Source organism: Apodemus sylvaticus, chromosome 21, assembly GCF_947179515.1.
Source record: "Apodemus sylvaticus chromosome 21, mApoSyl1.1, whole genome shotgun sequence".
In the NCBI taxonomy this organism is placed as follows: domain Eukaryota; kingdom Metazoa; phylum Chordata; class Mammalia; order Rodentia; family Muridae; genus Apodemus; species Apodemus sylvaticus.
Window position 1 is genome coordinate 39,445,193 of NC_067492.1, and position 18,616 is coordinate 39,463,808.

General features: G+C 40.8%; 1 protein-coding gene across 11 annotated transcripts in view; it reads right to left on the reverse strand.

The window, feature by feature from the left end:
* Nucleotides 1–18,616, reverse strand: part of Chd9 (chromodomain helicase DNA binding protein 9) — a 218,723-nt gene that overhangs the window by 106,263 nt on the left and 93,844 nt on the right. For 10 of the 11 annotated variants that reach the window (XM_052166952.1, XM_052166957.1, XM_052166960.1 and 7 more), the window contains one exon: nt 16,990–18,602. In XM_052166952.1, the coding sequence (XP_052022912.1) occupies nt 16,990–18,438 (1,449 nt within the window). In that variant the 5' untranslated portion in view covers nt 18,439–18,602. Of the gene's footprint in view, nt 1–15,199; nt 15,309–16,989; nt 18,603–18,616 lie in introns of those variants that run through there. The other variant, XM_052166964.1, reaches the window with a different exon arrangement.

Consider the following 18,616-nt stretch of genomic DNA (forward strand, 5'->3'; position numbering starts at 1 on the left):
TCCTTTGACTTGTAATCCATGCCATGGCATGTGATGCACCTGTCCACACAACACATGCGAATGCATGCACACGCACATGCATACGGTCTAGCAAAAAACTTTTTAAAATATCTCAAAATAAAAAGAGGAAGGGAGGAAAAAAGACAAGGCGCATGCCCCAAGTAAAGAATGAGATAATACATGTGTTGTTTTAAACCATTATGTTAAGCACAATCTGGTACCACACAACATTATAAGAAATATATTACAGCCAGATGTGCTGATGCATTTAATTCCAGTACTTGGGAGACAGAGGCAGGCATATCTCTGTGCGTTCTAGGCTGACCTGGTCTACATAGTGAGTTCTAGGATGGTCAAGGCTATATAGAGAGACCCTGTTTCAGTACACAACAAAAACAGGAGATGCAAGAGGAAAATGTGTGTGTGTGAGTGTGTGAGTGTGTGTGTGTGTGTGTATGTGTATGTGTGTGTATGTACACAAGAGAGAAAACAAGGTCTCATGTAGCCAAGGCTGGCCATGGATTTGCTGTGTAGCTGAGAGGCCCTTAGACTTGCCCTTTGTGCCTCCACACTGAGTGGCTTGGACATCCATAACTATGCCGAGTTTCCATGATGCAGGGGATCAAACACAGGGCATCTGAGACATGACCTCTTTCCACTGACCTACATCCCCAGCCGAGAAAGAAAATGTAACAATCAAAATATGAAAGAGAAAAACCACAAAACCATGTTCAAATCTGTATCTAACTTCTGGTCTTCATGTCTGAATAACAATCATCTCTCCAAAACCAAATCCCAGATATCTACTTTACTCTGTATGCAAGCAAACACTGAAGTACTCTCAGATATTTAGATATATTCTACTAAAAACTTTTCATTTACTATTCTATTTGCTTAGAATTCTTATAAAGACTTATTTTCTAAAGTTCATGTATAAAATTAATACATAACCCAGCTTGTTGATGCATGTCTTTAATCCTAGCACTTGGGAGGCAGAGGCAACTAGATCTCTGAATTTAAGGCCAGCCTGTTCTACACAGTCAGTTCCAGGACAACCAGGGCTACAGAGTGAAACCCTGTTTCAAGTGGTGGTGAGGAGGTAACCCGTCAAATCGCATGTTAATGTATCAGGAAAGCGACTGAACCTGCCTTTGTAGATACCCACTCGTTAACTCATGAGTATCAGGGGAGCAGCCACGTTAGAGGCAAGCTCTCTTGGGGAAAGTTGCTGTGTCTCATCATGTGGCACCATGCTCTCGACTCTCTCTGCTTCTAGAACAGTGAGCCAAATAACCCTTCCTTCTAAGTTACGTGTCCTCTAGTATTTTGCTATTGCAACCACAAATGACTAAAACAGTGCCCTTTCTCTAATCTAGTCTAATAAGTGCCTATTCAAAAATTCACTTTAGTGCCATTACAGAGTATGATCTAGTAGGTATGAGACCCAGTCCACACCAAGTAAACAAAGCTTACTGTGAGATTTTTTTTTTATTATATGTAACTTTACTGCTATACTTACCATAGTACATTGTAGTTATTTATAGCCTAAGGCCATATTCAAATCTTTTGAATTTCACCTAATGTTTAATAGTTTCATATAAACTCTTAGATATGTTATGAATTTAAATGAGATAATTCAACTAATAGCTCTTGAAACATTAACAACTAAGCAATTAGTAAATACTAGACTTAATTCCTGTGGTTAATGTTTCTTATATAGAGGAGTCTAGAGACTGGCATGTCTAGCTAAGTGCCACATACTTACTCACAGTCCTAGAGTCAATACCTCATGGTAGGAAACAAATCAGTAATGGTGTGAAAACCAACTTTAAATGGAAAAAATATTTGAGCAAGCATTTCACAAAAACAAAAGAAAAGGCATTCACATTGTGAGACATTAATACAACTTCAAGCTCCTTAATTATAACAGTCCATACAATAGGATTTTATGTGTCCAACAATCTTGCAGTGGCTGCCAATAAACAGCTATTTGAGTGATTAAAGTTTTTTAAAAGCTGCACACAAATGTTTATAGAGGCTTTCTATTAAAAAAAATATTTTATGTATACTGGTGTTTTGCCTGCAAATGTCTGTGCACCACATTCATGAGTTATAGACAGTTGTGAGCTGGTACATGGGTGCTGGGAATTGAACCTGGTTCCTCTGGAAGAACAATATTCAGTGCTTTCAAACCATCTCTCCAGGCCCAGGAACTTCTATTATTAAAATCTGGAAACATCCTAAATCTACCATTTCCTTACCCTTCTGCTTTTAGTTGAGTAATATATGAATGAACCTTTTTAGAGAGGGGCAACCATGTCTCACTATGTAGCCCAGGTTGGCTGTGAAACCACAATTCTGCTTCAGTCTCCAGTGCTGAGGTCACAGGTGTACAGAACCACACACGGCTGTTATTTCTTCATCACACAACACTGCTAACTAGCCACCTTCCTCTAAGATCCTGCTCAGTGCTTCGCTCCATTCCTGCCTTCCATCATCAGCTCCAACACACATTTGTGCAGACACATAGAGCTGTTCAGGTCTTGGGCATACTAGAGACACTGACTTCTATATCTGACAGGAAAGACTTCGACAATGACCTTTCAGTAAGCATGACAGGCATTTAGGTCAATGATGTAACAACATCAGGATGCATAAGGAAACTACAAATTACAATTACGATGGTTAAAATTAAGGAGACTGAAGGGATGTCAGGGTCAGGCGATGGAAGTATTAAAGCTCAGTGATCAGGGAGTGGAGGCAGGAGGATTCCAGATTGGAGGCAAACCTAAAGAGCAACAGACTAATCTCAAAAACAAAACAAACAGCAAACAACCCCCCTAAGGGCTAGGGATGTAACTGTGCTAGAGCCTTAAATTTAAACGGAGGGGGTGGAGGGTGGGGAGACAGGTGTCTCGTTTGAAGGAGGGGGAGTGTCTGAAATTCTCACACACATTCCGGAATGTACGATACTAATCACAGCACAGCCTGTGTTCTCCCATTTTTCACATGTACTCATGTGGCTTAGATGCATGTGTGGAAGTCGGAGGCTGATTTCTCCTACTTTATTTACTGAGGCAGGACCTCTCAGTCCATCGCAGTGCTCACTTAGGCAGACACTCCTGCTGGCCAGCTTGCTCTGGGGAGCCTGCTTCCGCCGTTGAGAGCACAATTCCAGGCTAGACGCCAACCTCACACTTGCAGAGCAGAGAGCATGCACTTTAGTCAGTGAGCCATCACTCCGGTTCAAGTCTGTTATCAGTGCCCAGCTCTCTCTCTCTCTCTCTCTCTCTCTCTCGTGTGTGTGTGTGTGTGTGTGTGTGTGTGTGTGTAAAAGACCTTACTTTGAACTGTGTGCAATGATACCTGTCTGTAGCCCAGAAATCAAGCAAGAAGCAAAAGCAAAAGGATTACTTTAAATTTGATGTCAATCTGGTATGTAGTGAATTCTGGAACATCTGAATCTACATAGCTTAAGAAAGAAAGTTAGGAAAGAAGGTAGGAAGAAAGAAGAGAGAAAAAAGCTGCCTCGGGAATATACCTGACATACAGAGAGTCAGCCTACTATATGAAAGGTTTTAGAATACACATTAACACAAAAACAAAAAGTCACTCTTACTACACATAAATTCTTTCTAAAAATGACTCAGTGGGGTCAAGAGCATGCCCAGCTCTTGCACAGGACCAGGGTTCAGTTGCTATCACACAGACCAGAGGGTTCACGTACTCTAACTAAAATGGCAGGGGGTCCAGTGCCCTCTGTCAGTCTCCACAGGCACCTGCATACACATGGGACATATAAACTCACACAGGCACACATATACATCACGATAATAATGTTTATGGTTTAATGGTAAAAGTGATACATGAAATGATATGAACAACTCTAAAACAAACTATGTTGAATGAAAAAACACAGAAACAAGAGTATAGACAATATAATTTCATTTATAACATCATAAACAGGCATTACTAATCTATAACAACAGGAACACATTGTGATTGTCTGGGAATGGGATGGGAAGATAATTGCTCATCTAAGAAACTTCTTAGGACATGAAATGTTTTATTAGCTTAATTGTAATAGGGCTGGAGAGATGGCTCAGCGGTTAAGAGCACTGACTGCTCTTCTGAAGGTCCTGAGTTCAAATCCCAGCAACCACATGGAGGCTCACAACCATCTGTACAGCTACAGTGTACTCATATATATAATAAAGCTTAATTGTAATAAGGAGCACATAATTCTCAGATCTTAATAAATTATACTAAAATGGATACATTTTATTATATATAAATTGTCTCAATAAAATTTGACTTTCAAAGGGTACTTTAAGAGGTAGACACATTCAGAACAGGATTAATTTTACCTAGTTAGCAGCTTTTATTAGTTTTATTTATTTACTGCAAACTAAAATTGATTGTATTACCCAGGGGCTAGAAAGATGGCTCAGCAGCCCACTGCATACTCTTCAAGAGGACCCAAGTCTGATTCCCAGCATCCAGATGGTAGCTCAAAACCACCTGTAACTCCAGCTTGAAGGGATCCAATATCAGCAGATACCAGGCATACATCAGTGCATAGACATACATCAAGGCAAAACACCCATATGAATATAGTAATGATGATGATGATAAATCTTCAAGCAAAATAGAAAAGAGCTGGGCAGTGGTGACACACACCTTTAATCCCATCACTCAGGAGGCAGAGGCAGGTGAATCTCTGTGAGTTCAAGGCCATTCTGGTCTACAGAGTGAGTTCCTGGACAGCTACACAAAGAGAAGCACAAAAGAAAAAGAAACCTGAGCCTGGATGCTCACCACACAAACATGCGCGTGTATGCACGGATACCCTCACGCCAATATTCTTACCAGAGAAGTAGAATTTGTAGCATGCACAAGATAATAGAAAGAGCAAAACAGCAAATAAGGACATATTTGTGTGAACTAAGTCAGCATGAACAAGTGAGGGCTCAGACTGTCTTCTTAAGGAGCAAAGGCAGGGAGAGAAAGGTTCTCAGGATGAAGACCATAAGAAAAAAAGGCATCCAAGCAATGAGAGTCTTGCCAAGAGGACGTTGCTAGTTTGTCCCAGGACACCGTGAGGTGCTGAAGTACTCACTCACGGGATGCTGAGGGACTGGGTGTCTCCCCCTCTGAACATCATGACAATTAGTGCTCACTCACAAAAACCCAAATGGACAAGAGGAGGAGGAAAGTCGCTCCCAAGGACTTGATAAGCCAGAAGTTGGAGAAACCTTTGATCCAGAATACAGAAAAATCCTACCCTTTGTCTACTTTAAATTATTTTGTTGCTTTGTTTTTGTTTTTGTTTTAAACAGGCAAAACATTCTTTAAAGTTGTGAAATAAATTGTATTTTTGCCGGTTAGGTAGAAAGGATAATGCAAACTAGGATAACTGGCAACGGGGGATTCATCAGCAGCTTATCCTTCAACTGAAAAGACCTTCAAAAGGAGTTTGGCGGGGGTGCTGAAGATGGCTCAGCAGTTAAGAACATTGGCTGCTCTTCTAGAGGTCTGAGTTCAAGTCCCAGCAACCATATAATGGCTCACAACCATCTGTAATGGGATCTGATGCCTGTTTCTGACGTGTAGGGGATATAGACATAATTCTTACATAGATAAACTCTTGTTAAAAAGTTTGAGGGAGTTGGAGAGATGCTTCAGTTGTTAAGAGCAAGTTCTGTTCTTCCTAGAGGACCTGAGTCCCATGTCCATTGTGTGCATCAGACGGCTTGACCACCTGTAACTCTATTTCCAGGAGACCCAACATCTCTGGTCTCCATGGGCATCCACATTCATTCACATACACATAATTAAAAATAAATCCTAAGATGGTGATGAGGATTTGTTTTCTTAGGCTGGGTGGTGGCACATGCCCTTAATCGCAACTCGGGAGGCAGAGCCTCGGAGTTCTGAGGCCAGCCTGGTCTGCATAATGAGTTCCAAGAGACAGGTGGACCACAGAGAGTGACCCCATCACAAAAAACACAAAAAGAATGAGTTTGGGAACCAATGTGACAGTGTTTGTTGGTTCTGTTGGAATTTATGATTCAGGAAGTGGGAAGTGGGAAGGGGGAGAAAACATGGTTCACTGTGGCACTTAGTTTTTATAATACACAGTATTTCACAAAAACAAATTTAATACAAACATAAACATTCCACTGAAGATAGATTATAAAAATACTGTCAATATTAATTTTTAAGCTACTTTGTTGATATTATTTATTAAAAGCAAAACATATTTATCTCCTTTGCTCTAAGATATGGGGGAAAGTCTCCAACTAACTTCTGGCCAGAGGTTAAAAAATATTTTCTAATTAATTGCATTGTTTACTAATACAATCATCCAGATAGCCTATTAAAACCAAAGAAAAACTAAACAGTTACAATTAATGAATTAAAATCACAGATCAAAACCAAAATAAAACAAATTACAGACCTAACGTCGACTGTAGACACAAATTACTCTCAACCAAAAAACTAGCAGCTAAGAGAAGGAAAGAAAGAGGGATAGAGGGAGACTGAGCATGTAGGATAGAGTTTAAGAATGCAAGCCTAATCTGACTTTGTCTGTCTGTCTGTCTGTTTCTGTCTCTCTCTCTCTCTCTCTCTCTCTCTCTCTCTCTCTCTCTCTCTCTCTTAATGGAAAGGACAGATACCCGATCCTCCTTTTTAGAACTTTGTTTATTTGGTTTGGGCTTTGTTTTTAAATTTTATTGATTTGTTTTATGAATATGGGTGTTTGGCCTGTATACATGTCTGTACATACCTGGACAGAAAAGGGTGTTGGAAACCGTAGGACTGGAGTTCAGGATTGCTGTGAGACGCCATGTGGGTACTGGGAATTGTACTCAGATCCTCTAAAAGAGTGGCCAGTGCTCTTAAGTACTAAGCAATCTCTCCAACATGCAAGCCTAATTTACTATCTGAAAATTAATTCACATAGTACAGCTTGTTAAAAGCCTCATAAAAAAAGCCTGGCGGTGGTGGCGCACACCTGTAATCCCAGCACTCTGGGAGGCAGAGGCAGGCAGATTTCTGAGTTCAAGGCCAGCCTGGTCTACAGAGTGAGTTCCAGGACAGCCAGGGCTATACAGAGAAACCCTGTCTCGAAGAAAAAAAAAAAAAAAAAAAAAAAAAAAACCAAATCAAAAAAAAAGAAAAAAAAAGAGAGAGAGCCTCATAAAAGCTTTATATCCTATCAAGTGATAAAGGAAAACAAATACTCAAATTCAGTATCCCTTATGACGTAACAACTCATGGTGTAACAATTAAGAAGAGAAGGGAGCAGCCAACAATTTGCTAAACAGGACATCTTTGTAAACCCCACCACAGGCATCAAGTTCCACAGTGAAATATGAAGGTGTGATGTAAGACCACAATGTCTCTGTGGTGGCAGTCTGGTGAGTCTACACCCAAGAAAAGCTGAGCTCGGTCAGAGGACAGCTCTAACGAGCTTTGGTTTGTTCTTTTATGAGATTTCCACAGTGCCACACCAGGTGACACTCTTGCCAATGGTAATGAAGGGCCCCTTTCTCCAAATGCTCCTCAGCATTTGCTGTCACTTGCTTTCTTACCTACTCCCTATAGGAGAGATGAAACAGAAACGTAGTTTGACTTGCTTTCCCTGATGAACTAAGGATAAACACTGTGTTTATATCCACAGTTTCCTCATGTTCTCCACCTTGGACAGAGAAGCTGCTGCTGCTTCCTTTTATTTTTTGAGACAGGGTCTCTCTGTGTAGCCCTGACTGTCCTGGAACTCACATAGTTCCTCCTTCCTGAGTGCTGGAATTAAAACTGTGTGCCACCATGCCTAGTTCAAAGAAGCTCCTAACTCCAGTTGGTAGTACTAATGCAGAGACTCAACCGCTTGCTGAAGCAAACATCTCTGAGCATTTAATCACTGATGTCTATACAAACCATTACATATCAATTCTAGAAGCACAGGAGGTCTTCCCATAATCTAGTGTGTTCAATTTCTTTCCTCCTTTTCCTCCTCCTCCTCCTTGTCCTTCTTCTTTGTGTGTGTGTGTGTGTGTGTGTGTCCTGAAGTTATCCTCACAGATAATAGTTTACCTTACTGGTTGCATTTCTTGATAGATATTAACCTATTGTAAGTGGTTATTTTCCTTGATTTCTTTTGCAGCAAGCTTGTCAATATAGAACATAATTTTACATGGCTGGTGCCAATACTAGTCACACTGTATAGAAAAGGATACTGAGCTTAGAAGGATAACCAAATCTACTCAGGATTTTAAAGTGAGTTATCTTTAACTATGCTTCTCTCTGTATAGGTATACACACATGATGGCAGGTACCCACAAAGACCAGAGATGTCCGATCTTCTGAAGTTACAAGCAGTTTTGAGCTACTTACCTAAATTAAAATAATATATGCATTTTACATATTCATAAAAATGATGTTAATTTGATCTTGTTGGGAAGTTCCAACTCCACACAGTAAATTTTGATGAAAGATAAATTTTTTAACTTCTTTTACTACTTCATATAATTAGGCTAATTTCCTTCCTTCCTTCCTTCTTTCCTTCCTTCCTTCTTTCTTTGTTTCTTTGTTTCTTCTTGTCTTTTTCTAGACAGGGTTACTCTGTGTAATAGCTCTGCCTGTCCTGGAACTCAATCTGTAGACCAGGCTGGGCTCAAACTCACAGAAATCCCCCTGCCTCTGAGGCCGCCTGAGTGCTGGGACTAAAAGGGGTTTGCCACCACCACCTGGCTTAGCTTTCTTTCTTATAGTCCAAATTAGTGTGTGTGTGTGTATGTGTGTGTGTGTGTGTGTGTGTGTAAACACACATATATATTTTAAAGTATTAAATTCTGATCAATTCAAGATTTTTCTAAAATTAAGTAGGCTGTATTCTTATTATAGCTCAGCCTGCTGTCTCTTTAAGTGTACTAAACAAGCTGTTCATTCTGTTAACACATAGCCAACTAGAGACATGGCTTAGTGTTGAAGAGCATACTGCTCTTGAAGAGGACTAGAGTTTTATTCCCAAGACCCACATCATGCAGCTTGCAAGCACCCATATCTAACTCCAGCTCCAGGAGATATGATTCCTCTGCCTTCCTAGGGATGATACATATGCATGCACGCACATAAACAAATAAATAAAATTTTAAGCTGGGTGGTAATGGCGCATGCCTTTAATTCCAGCATTTGGAAGACGGAGGCAGGTGGATTTCTGAGCTTGAGGCCAGCCTCAAGTCTACAAAATGAGTTCCAGGTCAGCCAAGGCTACACAGAGAAACTCTGTCTCAAAAAACCAAAACCAAACAAACAAACAAAGAAAAAACCAAAAACCCACTTGATAAGGATCGAGAGGAGAATTATTTATTTCTCTCCTTCACAAACAGCAAGGCTGATGACCAGTTTAACTCTCTCTGGTCAGTAAACCCTAGTTCCTGAATGAAGAAACACGGCAGTGATGAGTAGCATCAAGAGGCTGCCGAAGGCACAAGATAAAGTAGAGACCACAGAAGATGGTTCCCAGAACCACAATATACCAAAATCTGTAGTTATCTAAGTCCCTTATATTTAAAAAAAACGATATAAATACTTGTACATTGTAGGCAATAAATTATAACTATTTTCTGTAACACATTTTAAATAGAATGTCTCACCATACAGGGCGTTGCTCTCATTTTGGTCACCTGGAAAAGTACTACAGACTTTTATCTATGAAATAAGATTGTAGCAATAAACAAGTCATGGCTTTTCTAACTCATCTTACTGTTAGTAAATGTGGCTTTAGAAAGAGCTTGACTAGTGCTAAAATCCAACTTTGCAGGTATACAAATACATATTCAAATGGAGAAACAATACCTGTTTAACGAGTTTTCTTTTCCCACAAATTATAAAGTATTCCCTGTGGTAAATGTGCAAAATATGGTCTACACAGTTAGGCAGGGTGCACTTAACTGAAAGCTGTACACATGCTCCCTGATATGCACTCAATACCTCTTCCTATGTTAATGCTACTGCATCATATGACATTATCATATTTCTTCCACTTATAATACTTTCAGATTAGTTACTCAAATAGAGAAACCTAGTCAGTCACATTTCACTATTATAAAATAGCTTTTTCAAAAATCTTGATTGTCTGAGTAAGCCAAAGTGCAAAATAGAAATTGTCTAGCAATTTACCTACAGTTAGAGGATTAATGCTTGGTTTTGATATTTCTGTCAAATCTACTAGATTAAAATGTCCTACTTTAACTAAAATATGGAATACTATAATTGCTACACAGAAGCAACACAGACAGTTTAAACGATATATTCTATAATACATCCTAAAAACACAGTGATAGCATTTTAGGAGTAGAAATAAACTACCAAGTTAGTCCACTTCACACCTACAAAAATACTCTTGGGACAATTCTGGCTAGTGTTCCACTTCCCCACTTTCACTAAAAGAGCTTGATTGGAAACGTCTTCCATATACTACACACACAATCTCATTTCTGCCCACCAGGTCTCCTTCTGGCCTCTAAAGTCCTTCAAGCATATGAAGATAATTATTGGATTTACCTTTGGGACATTTGGTGTTTTCTTACATACAATCTTTTAAGTTTTTTGTTTGTCCTCCCCTGGGATTATTCTCTCTCTGCTGATGGATAATCTATTATCAACATTGCCTGAAGAAATCCATAGTTTTCTATAGCTGGAGGTTCTCAACAGTAGAGGGGGACTGGGGATTGGGGATGGAGGATGGGGGGTGCCTATACCCTGGAAGAGGCCAAAGCATACTGGACTACCTCCTCTATTAGCCCCCATTTTATTTCTTCGGGGCAGTGTCTCACTGAACCTGGAGCTCAGCATCTTTTGGCTGGACTGACTGGCCAGCAAATCCCAGCAATCCCCCTGTCTCTGTCCCACCCAGTGCAGGAGTTAGTGCAACAACAGCACCTCTGGATATGTGGGTACTGGGAATCTGATCTCAGGTCGTCGTGCTTGCCCAGCAAGTTTTCTTACTCATTGAGTCATCTCCCCAGCACTAGTACTGTTGAGTTTTGAATGGAAGAAGCTGGGAAATTAGCATATTATTGTTTTATAATATATAAGCACTAACATACTTACCCCAAGTGATAATGGAATCAAAATAGGAGGAGTTGAATTAACAGTGACTATTATGTACCTTGATGTTCATTATCTTCTCCAAACCTCAGTTTCCTCCCATGTATATTAAAGCAAATGATCAAATCCAAATGCAATGTTCATTGTGACAGCCTAATGTGTTAATAAATGTATGTCAAGTATTTAGATAAAGCACTTAATTTTTTGGTCAAGCATTACTTTGCCAAACAATACCGTTTCTTAGCAGGACGCTGTGATGTGTGGCTGTTTGCTTAACCTAGGCTTTGGAAGGCAGAGCCAGGAAGATTGTAGCAGGAGTACATCCAGGTTTGTATAGTGAGTGGGTTCCAGGCCAGTAAGCACTTCATAGGGTATCTATCTCACTGGATACTTATGTAACAAAGTGTCAACTTTGGATTCTAACTTTCTTAAAATTGCAACATTGTACAACAGACCTCACTGGCTACTTATATAACAAAGTCAACAGTGCTTATCTTTCCTAACAACCTCACAAGTTCTTATTTCATTCTTTCCTCTCCCCCCTCACTCCTCGTTTTTCCTTTTTTTTTTTTTTTTTTCCAAGACAGGGTTTCTCTGTGTAGCCCTGGCTGTCCTGCAAAGCACTCTGTTGACCAGGCTGGCTTCGAACTCAGAAATCCGCCTGCCTCTGCCTCTGCCTCTGCCTCCCAAGTGCTGGGATTAAAGGCATGCACCACCACCGCCTGGCCTCGTTTTTCCTTTTTGAGATGAGGTGTCACTAAATAGTCCAAACTTGCCTAGAACTCTAATCTTCTGGACTCAATCTCTAGAGTATGAGAAAATCATGACTATATTTCATTTCTATTCTGTATCACATGTGACAATATTTTTTACATATCTGTCTTTTAAATAATCAATGTTTATAACAACCTTGTATTAAATTTATTAAAAAAATATTATCTTAAAAATATGCCTTGCAGCCAGATGTGGCTCTGCATACCTTTAATAATCCCAGCACTAGGGAAGGTGAGGGGTAGGAACAGAGACAGGAGGATCCCTGAGTTCAAGGCTATCCTGGTCTACATAGTGAGTTCCAGTGGAGCCAGGGCTATACAGAGAAATCCTGTCTCAAAAAAACACAAAACAAAACAAGGCAAAAGTGCCTTGCACAGGCTGCCCAACCTAACGTTTTCATGTTTAAGTACCACTGTAGCTTAAGAGGGAAAAGAACATCAAGAAGTAAAGTAATGTTAAGAAATTATGAGAATACAAAAGCTAACAGAGCATCATATATGGGCACATCTAAACCAGCATTTCCTGTTCTGAAAGACAGTTAAGCCACCCTACATCTCTTTGCTATAGAATGTGTACAGTGAATTTAACTCTTTTGTCATTTTCACTTTGCAAAGATAAAAGCTAAAGACTGTTATAAAATAAAACAAAATATTTGTTATAAAAGGATTAAAAAGAAAACCTAGAGTGTTATTCGGTCAAAATGTTCTCTCCAAAAACAAAAGATGAAGGTGAGTGTTTTGTTTCTGCTTATAAGGTTGTAAACAATCACTTGGAAACACTCGCTGTGGCTTCTCCTGCCCTTCGCCGCACTAACCTGTAGGCAGACCTCGTTCCTTAGTTTTTTCTCCTTTTCAAATAGCAACTAAGCCTGATGGCCTACAAGCCTTTAATCCTAACACTTGGGAGACAGTGTGATACCAACCCTGTCCAGAGTTCCAGGCCAGCCGAGGTACAGAGTGAGCCCTTCTGATAAGCTAGGTGGCTTTGTCCACATGGCTGCCATCGGGGAAAGGAAAGGCAAGCTTAGAAATACTCTTTAAACACACAGCTCTCTCTTCAGCTGTGTTCAGGTGAGTGAAGCACCAGAGCGACTTTTCAGAAAGTAGCTCAAAGAATAACCTCGTCTACAGTACAAGATTCAGCTCAGAACTTCCTTTGTTGGGATGTGTGCACAGCTGTTCAGCACAGAGCATATGTGGAGAACTACTTTAGGGAGTCTGTTTCAAACTCAGGTGGACAGCCATGTGCAGTGAGAGCTTTGACCTGCTGCACTGTATCACCAGGCTTATGTCAGAATTGGTTTTGATAAAAACAAAAAAACAAAAAAAAAAAAAAGAAAGAAAGAAAGAAAGGAAGGAAGAAAGGAGGGAAGGAAGGAAGGAAGGAAGGAAGAAAAGGAAAATGGACACACCCATATTTATTCTATAACTGCTCATAAATGTCTCTAATAGCATGTGCTAGTTTAATCTGAAACAAAATTATTGCAAGAGATGGAGCTAAAGAAACCTGATTTAAAAATGAGAGAGGAAGGGGAGGGAGGGAGGGAGGGAGGAGAAGGGAGAGGGAAAGGGAGAGGGAGAGAGAAAGCTGGACACTGTGGTACAAACCTTTAATCCCAGCATTTAGGAGGCAGAGGTCTACTTTAATCCCAGCCTGGTTTACAGACTGAGTTCCAGGATAGTCAGAGCTACACAGAGAAACCCTGTTGCAATAAATGAATCAACAAACAAACAAAGAACACTAGAGCTGGAGAGGTGGCTCAGTGGTTAAAAGCACCAGCTGTTCTTCCAGAAGACCCAGGCTTGATTCCCACTCCCCATAGAGGGACTCATAACCATCTGTAACTCTAGTTCCAAGGGATCTGATGTCCAATTCTAACCTCCTTAGGCCCCAGGCATACAAGCAGTACATATACATATACATTTCTCCAGGGTCCTGCTGACTGACATGTTTGACCCTCCCTCCAGTAGAGGGAGCAACATCCTACACTCAACAAGTGGAATGGAGAGAGAGAGGTTTGTGTCTTTAAAGAACACCTAAGCATATCTGCAGTATGTCCGTCTTAGACATTCCCAAGCCTGTGCATTGATACTCTGGTTCCTGAACATAGAAACATAAAGTAGACTTGATCTGGAAGCTTCTTTCCAGAAAAGTCTGCTTCATAGTTGCAGAAAGTACTCAGAGAGAATTGTCATGGACAGTTTTTACTCAGCTGTGAATCTTGTCTGCTAAACTGTTATCTGCCACTAAATTATTTTGTGCCACTGGTGCAACAGGGACAAGCCTGTCATGAGGATATTCAGCCTGCTGGACTGGATTTGAGGTGCCCCACATCTGATACTGTAAACCTTGTCAAAAGAAACTGAGCCTGGGAAGGCCATAGGCCCAGTGGAGAAGATATTTCTGTTGTTTTGCTAAGTGGATATGATACGCCTATCAAAGTACCTTCTAAGTAATCACATTTATGCTATTAGATTACAGCTGCTGTCAGCTTTAAGTCAGTATTATTTTTGTAGTGGACAGCAGCTAACTGGTCAAAGTGCTGAGAGTGCGTGAACACTGAATATTCTGCCCTAAGTGGGACATCTGCACGGCCACCCAAGGCTTAGAAGTGGAAGGAACAAGGCCCAAAGAACATTTCACAAGAGGAAGCATAAAGGCTGTCACAGTGGAGGGCAGGGACACAGTGCTGTGGGGTGTGGTCTCCTGGGTGTGGCATGTCTACTACAGCTGTGCATACCTCTTCAAATCCTGCACATGATTGGATCCATCACCAACACTCAGTCATGGAAGCAGGACAGGGTCACAAGGTCCTGCTGAGAACCTACAGGCAGTTGTTCGGAGAGGAGAGACACTTCCATCGTTGTTATAGCTCCTGGCAAGGTGTTCCTTCCCTTCCCTATAAATAGTCCCTCACCCATACTCCTGAAAGCCACTGTAATGAAAATCACTAGGCCACACCACAGCAAAGGGAAGGCTGGTTAGAAAGAGCACGAGGGTCAAGAGGGAACAAAGGAAGTTATTACAGTGTTCGTTCATATAATCAAAGTACATTATATGCACATATACATTATGTGTATGAAAGGTTATAACGAAGTTTTCTAATACATATAAATAATATATGCTAATGAATATTAAAAAACTAATGTGTTGAAAATGTTATTTGAAATAAAACAAAGCTGGGCTTGGGGGCAAAGGCTTGCAATCCCAGGTATGCAGAAGGCTGAGCAGAGGATTGTAAACTTATAGTAGTCTTGGACTACAGAGTTAGTTCAAAGCCAGCCTAAACAATGTAGCAAGAACCTACCTGAGCCAGGTGTGGTGGCTCACTCCTTTAATCTTAGCTCTTGGAAGGCAGGGACAGTCAGATCTCTGACTTCCGGGTTACATGCCAGCCAAGATGACAAAGAGAGACCCTGTCTCAAACAAAACAAAACAAAATAAAATCTTTTTTGAAATGAAGACTAAAAAGAGGGCTGAGGGTATAGCTCATACACACACACACACACACACACACACACACACACAGTCCTGGCCATTCTGGAACTTGCTCCCTAGATCAGGCTGGGCTCGAACTCAGAGATCTACCTGCCTCTGCCTTCCCAGTGCTGTAATTAAAAATGCAAGTCACCACACTTGGCTATAAATAAAACAAATATAAAAGAAAGAAAGATGAAAAAAGAGACAACAGAAATTATATAGCTAGCTCAAAGTCAGACCTCTGAAGCATGAGGAGCCAAGAGTCTCATCCTCAGAGCCTCGTTCCACTCCCTGCACTCCGAACTACGATCATAATTTAAAGTTATGTCTTATTCCTGGGGTATCGTTAACATTTTCCCAGTGTTAGCCTTCAGGGTCTTTGTAATGTTTATGGTAATCCATTAAATTGGTATATGATAATAAGTTGGATGTTTCTAGTTTCCCACTATAAACATAAAATACCTTTGGGGGCTGGAGAGATTGCTTAGCAGTTAAAAGCACTGGCTACTCTTCCAGATGACCCTGTCTCAGTTCCTAACACCCACATGACAGTTCATAACCATCTGTAACTCCAACCCAAGGGGGAATCCAACAACCTCTTCTGGCCTCTATGGGCACCAGGCATACACACAGTACATAGACATACTTACAGGCAAAACACCCACATATATAAAATAATAAATTTTATAAAATGTATTTTGGATATATTATTTTTGCTATGTTTGTATCATGTTTTTCAAAAGAGTCTACCAGTTAATGAAGCCATGCACATTATCAATTTCCCCATAAATATGCCAGCATTGAGCATGAACATCAGGACTGGTGAGATGGCTCAGTAGGTAAGGGCACTTGCTGCCAAGCCTGGTGACATGTTTGATACCAGAATCCAGATGTAGAATGAGAAAGCAGGGTCCCAACCTCTACATGCACCTTGGCCTGACCGCTTCCACATACATTCACACACAGAGATTAAAAAAATGTAACAAAACATTATTTTGAAAGCATGAGAAGTTAAAAATTGTTTCTAATACGTGAAACAAATGTACATTTTATTATTTTTATAACACACTGAATTTTAACTAAAGTTCCATATTACCTTAACTTTACAATTTTGACTTCCTGGGGCTTTGATATGTGTTTAGTTTCTCCACAGTTCCTCTAATGTACCCAAACCAGCCTAAACTTGCAACCCTGCCTCAGTCAGCTGAAAGCTAAGACCACAGAGGACCTGTTTTCTGAGATTCTTCCTATGCACTTTACCCAGAGATGTTAGGTTTGCTGATAAGTCTGTATGAGCTTGTATAGGAACATCAATACTATGCCTATCATAGTCATACTAAAACATCGCTAAAACTGTTGTTTCCCACTTAATTATTGTTACTAAGGTTTAATTTTAACAAGACAGCCTTATAATAAAGTAAACACAAAAGCAATAAGACATATTAAATCTCACAGCTCCAAAATACAAAGAATTGCTTCTCAATAAGATTTAGCAACAAGATAAACCTGTTGGAATGGGCACGCTCAGACTTTTATGAACTCTTGAAAGGTCTCATTTAAAATGAACTGTGCTCACCCATCCTCAAATTGCCAAAGGAAAAACAAAGGGCTACATACCTGTCGCTGTAAACACAGATGATTTCTGCTATGTACATGTTGATGGTTGTTAGACAGTGGGGAAGGCCAGCCCCGAGCCTGATATTGCAGCTGAGTTTGAGCCATGTCAGAAGGCCTCGCTACAAGATGCGAAGCGAACTGGCGATCAAGGTCATGATCTAAAACATGATTTGAATTATCTTGTCCAAATGGTGATTCATCAAATTGGGGGAGGAGACCCTCCTGCAGGAGGTCTTCTGGGTCAAGTCCTACAAATGGTTCCGTATGAGATTCCACTTGATGAAGTAAATTCTCTTCTAAAGATGAAAAACCATTTGTTTCCACGTGGTCATTGAAATGACCCATTGGAGGCCCTGAGTCAACAGGGTCTGGGAAGTTCATGTGCACGGGTGATAATTTTGAGTTGCTATAATTACCCTGAGGATGTGACGAATGCAAAATTTGAAAATTATTTGAATTCAGTGATGGAGTGGGGTTCAGCAGATGCTGAGTGGGTTCTTGCTTCATTCCCCTATGAGGTGAAAAAGAGTTACTTCCAGAAAAATCAGATAAAGCCTGATTTGTATGACCAGGGGCAAGGCCTCCAGGTGACTGAAGGAGGCTGCTTGGTGACACGTGACCACTGGAGAAGGAATAGTGTGCAGGGAACTGTGGCGAGTTACTCACGGAGCAGGAAGTCATACTTGGAGAAGGTCTGTTATAGTTGCCTTCCTGGTGACCACTGCACTTGAGGAAGTGTGCGGGAGGGTTTGCAGTAGGAGAAAACTGTACCGGAAGAGTCTGCTGTGAGGAGGGGGCGGTGGCTAGGTGGTTAACATTAACTCTGTGTGCACCAGAAACATTAGCATCTAGAAAAGTTTTAGCCTGGCCAAGAGAGTTTTGCCCTGGGTTAAGGTTACTTCTGCTTTGCTGTGAGCGAAGGGAAGAACACGGTGTTTGATGTTCACTGGCCTGAAATAAGGCAAAATCATGGTGTGCCACAAAGCTTTTATTCTGATGCAGAGACTGTGAGTGCCCTTGAGGATGAAAGGGGGACCCATTCTGATTCGCAAGGCCAGTAGCTGCCTGGTGACCCCACATTGGACTGCCATCTGCTACATCTTGAAACAAGCCATTGGGTTGGTGTGGGAGGTGGACTGGAGAGTGATTAAACTGAGAGTGTGGGGATAAGACGTGTTCAACTGGGCTGCCAAAGGACTGGTTTACTTGATGAAACTTCATCGAGTCAAATTGATTTAACTGTTCAAAATCCGCCATCTTCTGATGCGTTGGAGTACCTTGAACATGGTTTAGTGAGTCTATGTGCAAAGGCTCAAACTCTGCACCCAAGTTCAGTTCATCAACTAGTGAGACAGGTCCCGGTTGTACAAATGCATCATCTGACAAGCCTTCTAAAGTCTCACCAAAAAGATTAGCATCATCAAAAAAGTCCATCATTGGGTCTGTCATTTTGAAACTCCAGTGACAATTTTGGTTGTCCACTCCAAATAGAGTGTGTTCAGCTTCCCTGTGGTGGGTATTACTGTATCATTTCTGAGAGTCGTCAACCAGTCCAAAACAGGCCAGTGTTCATTATTGCTCTACATAATGGCATGTCTCGAAGCATCAGAATCCTAAGGAAATAAGA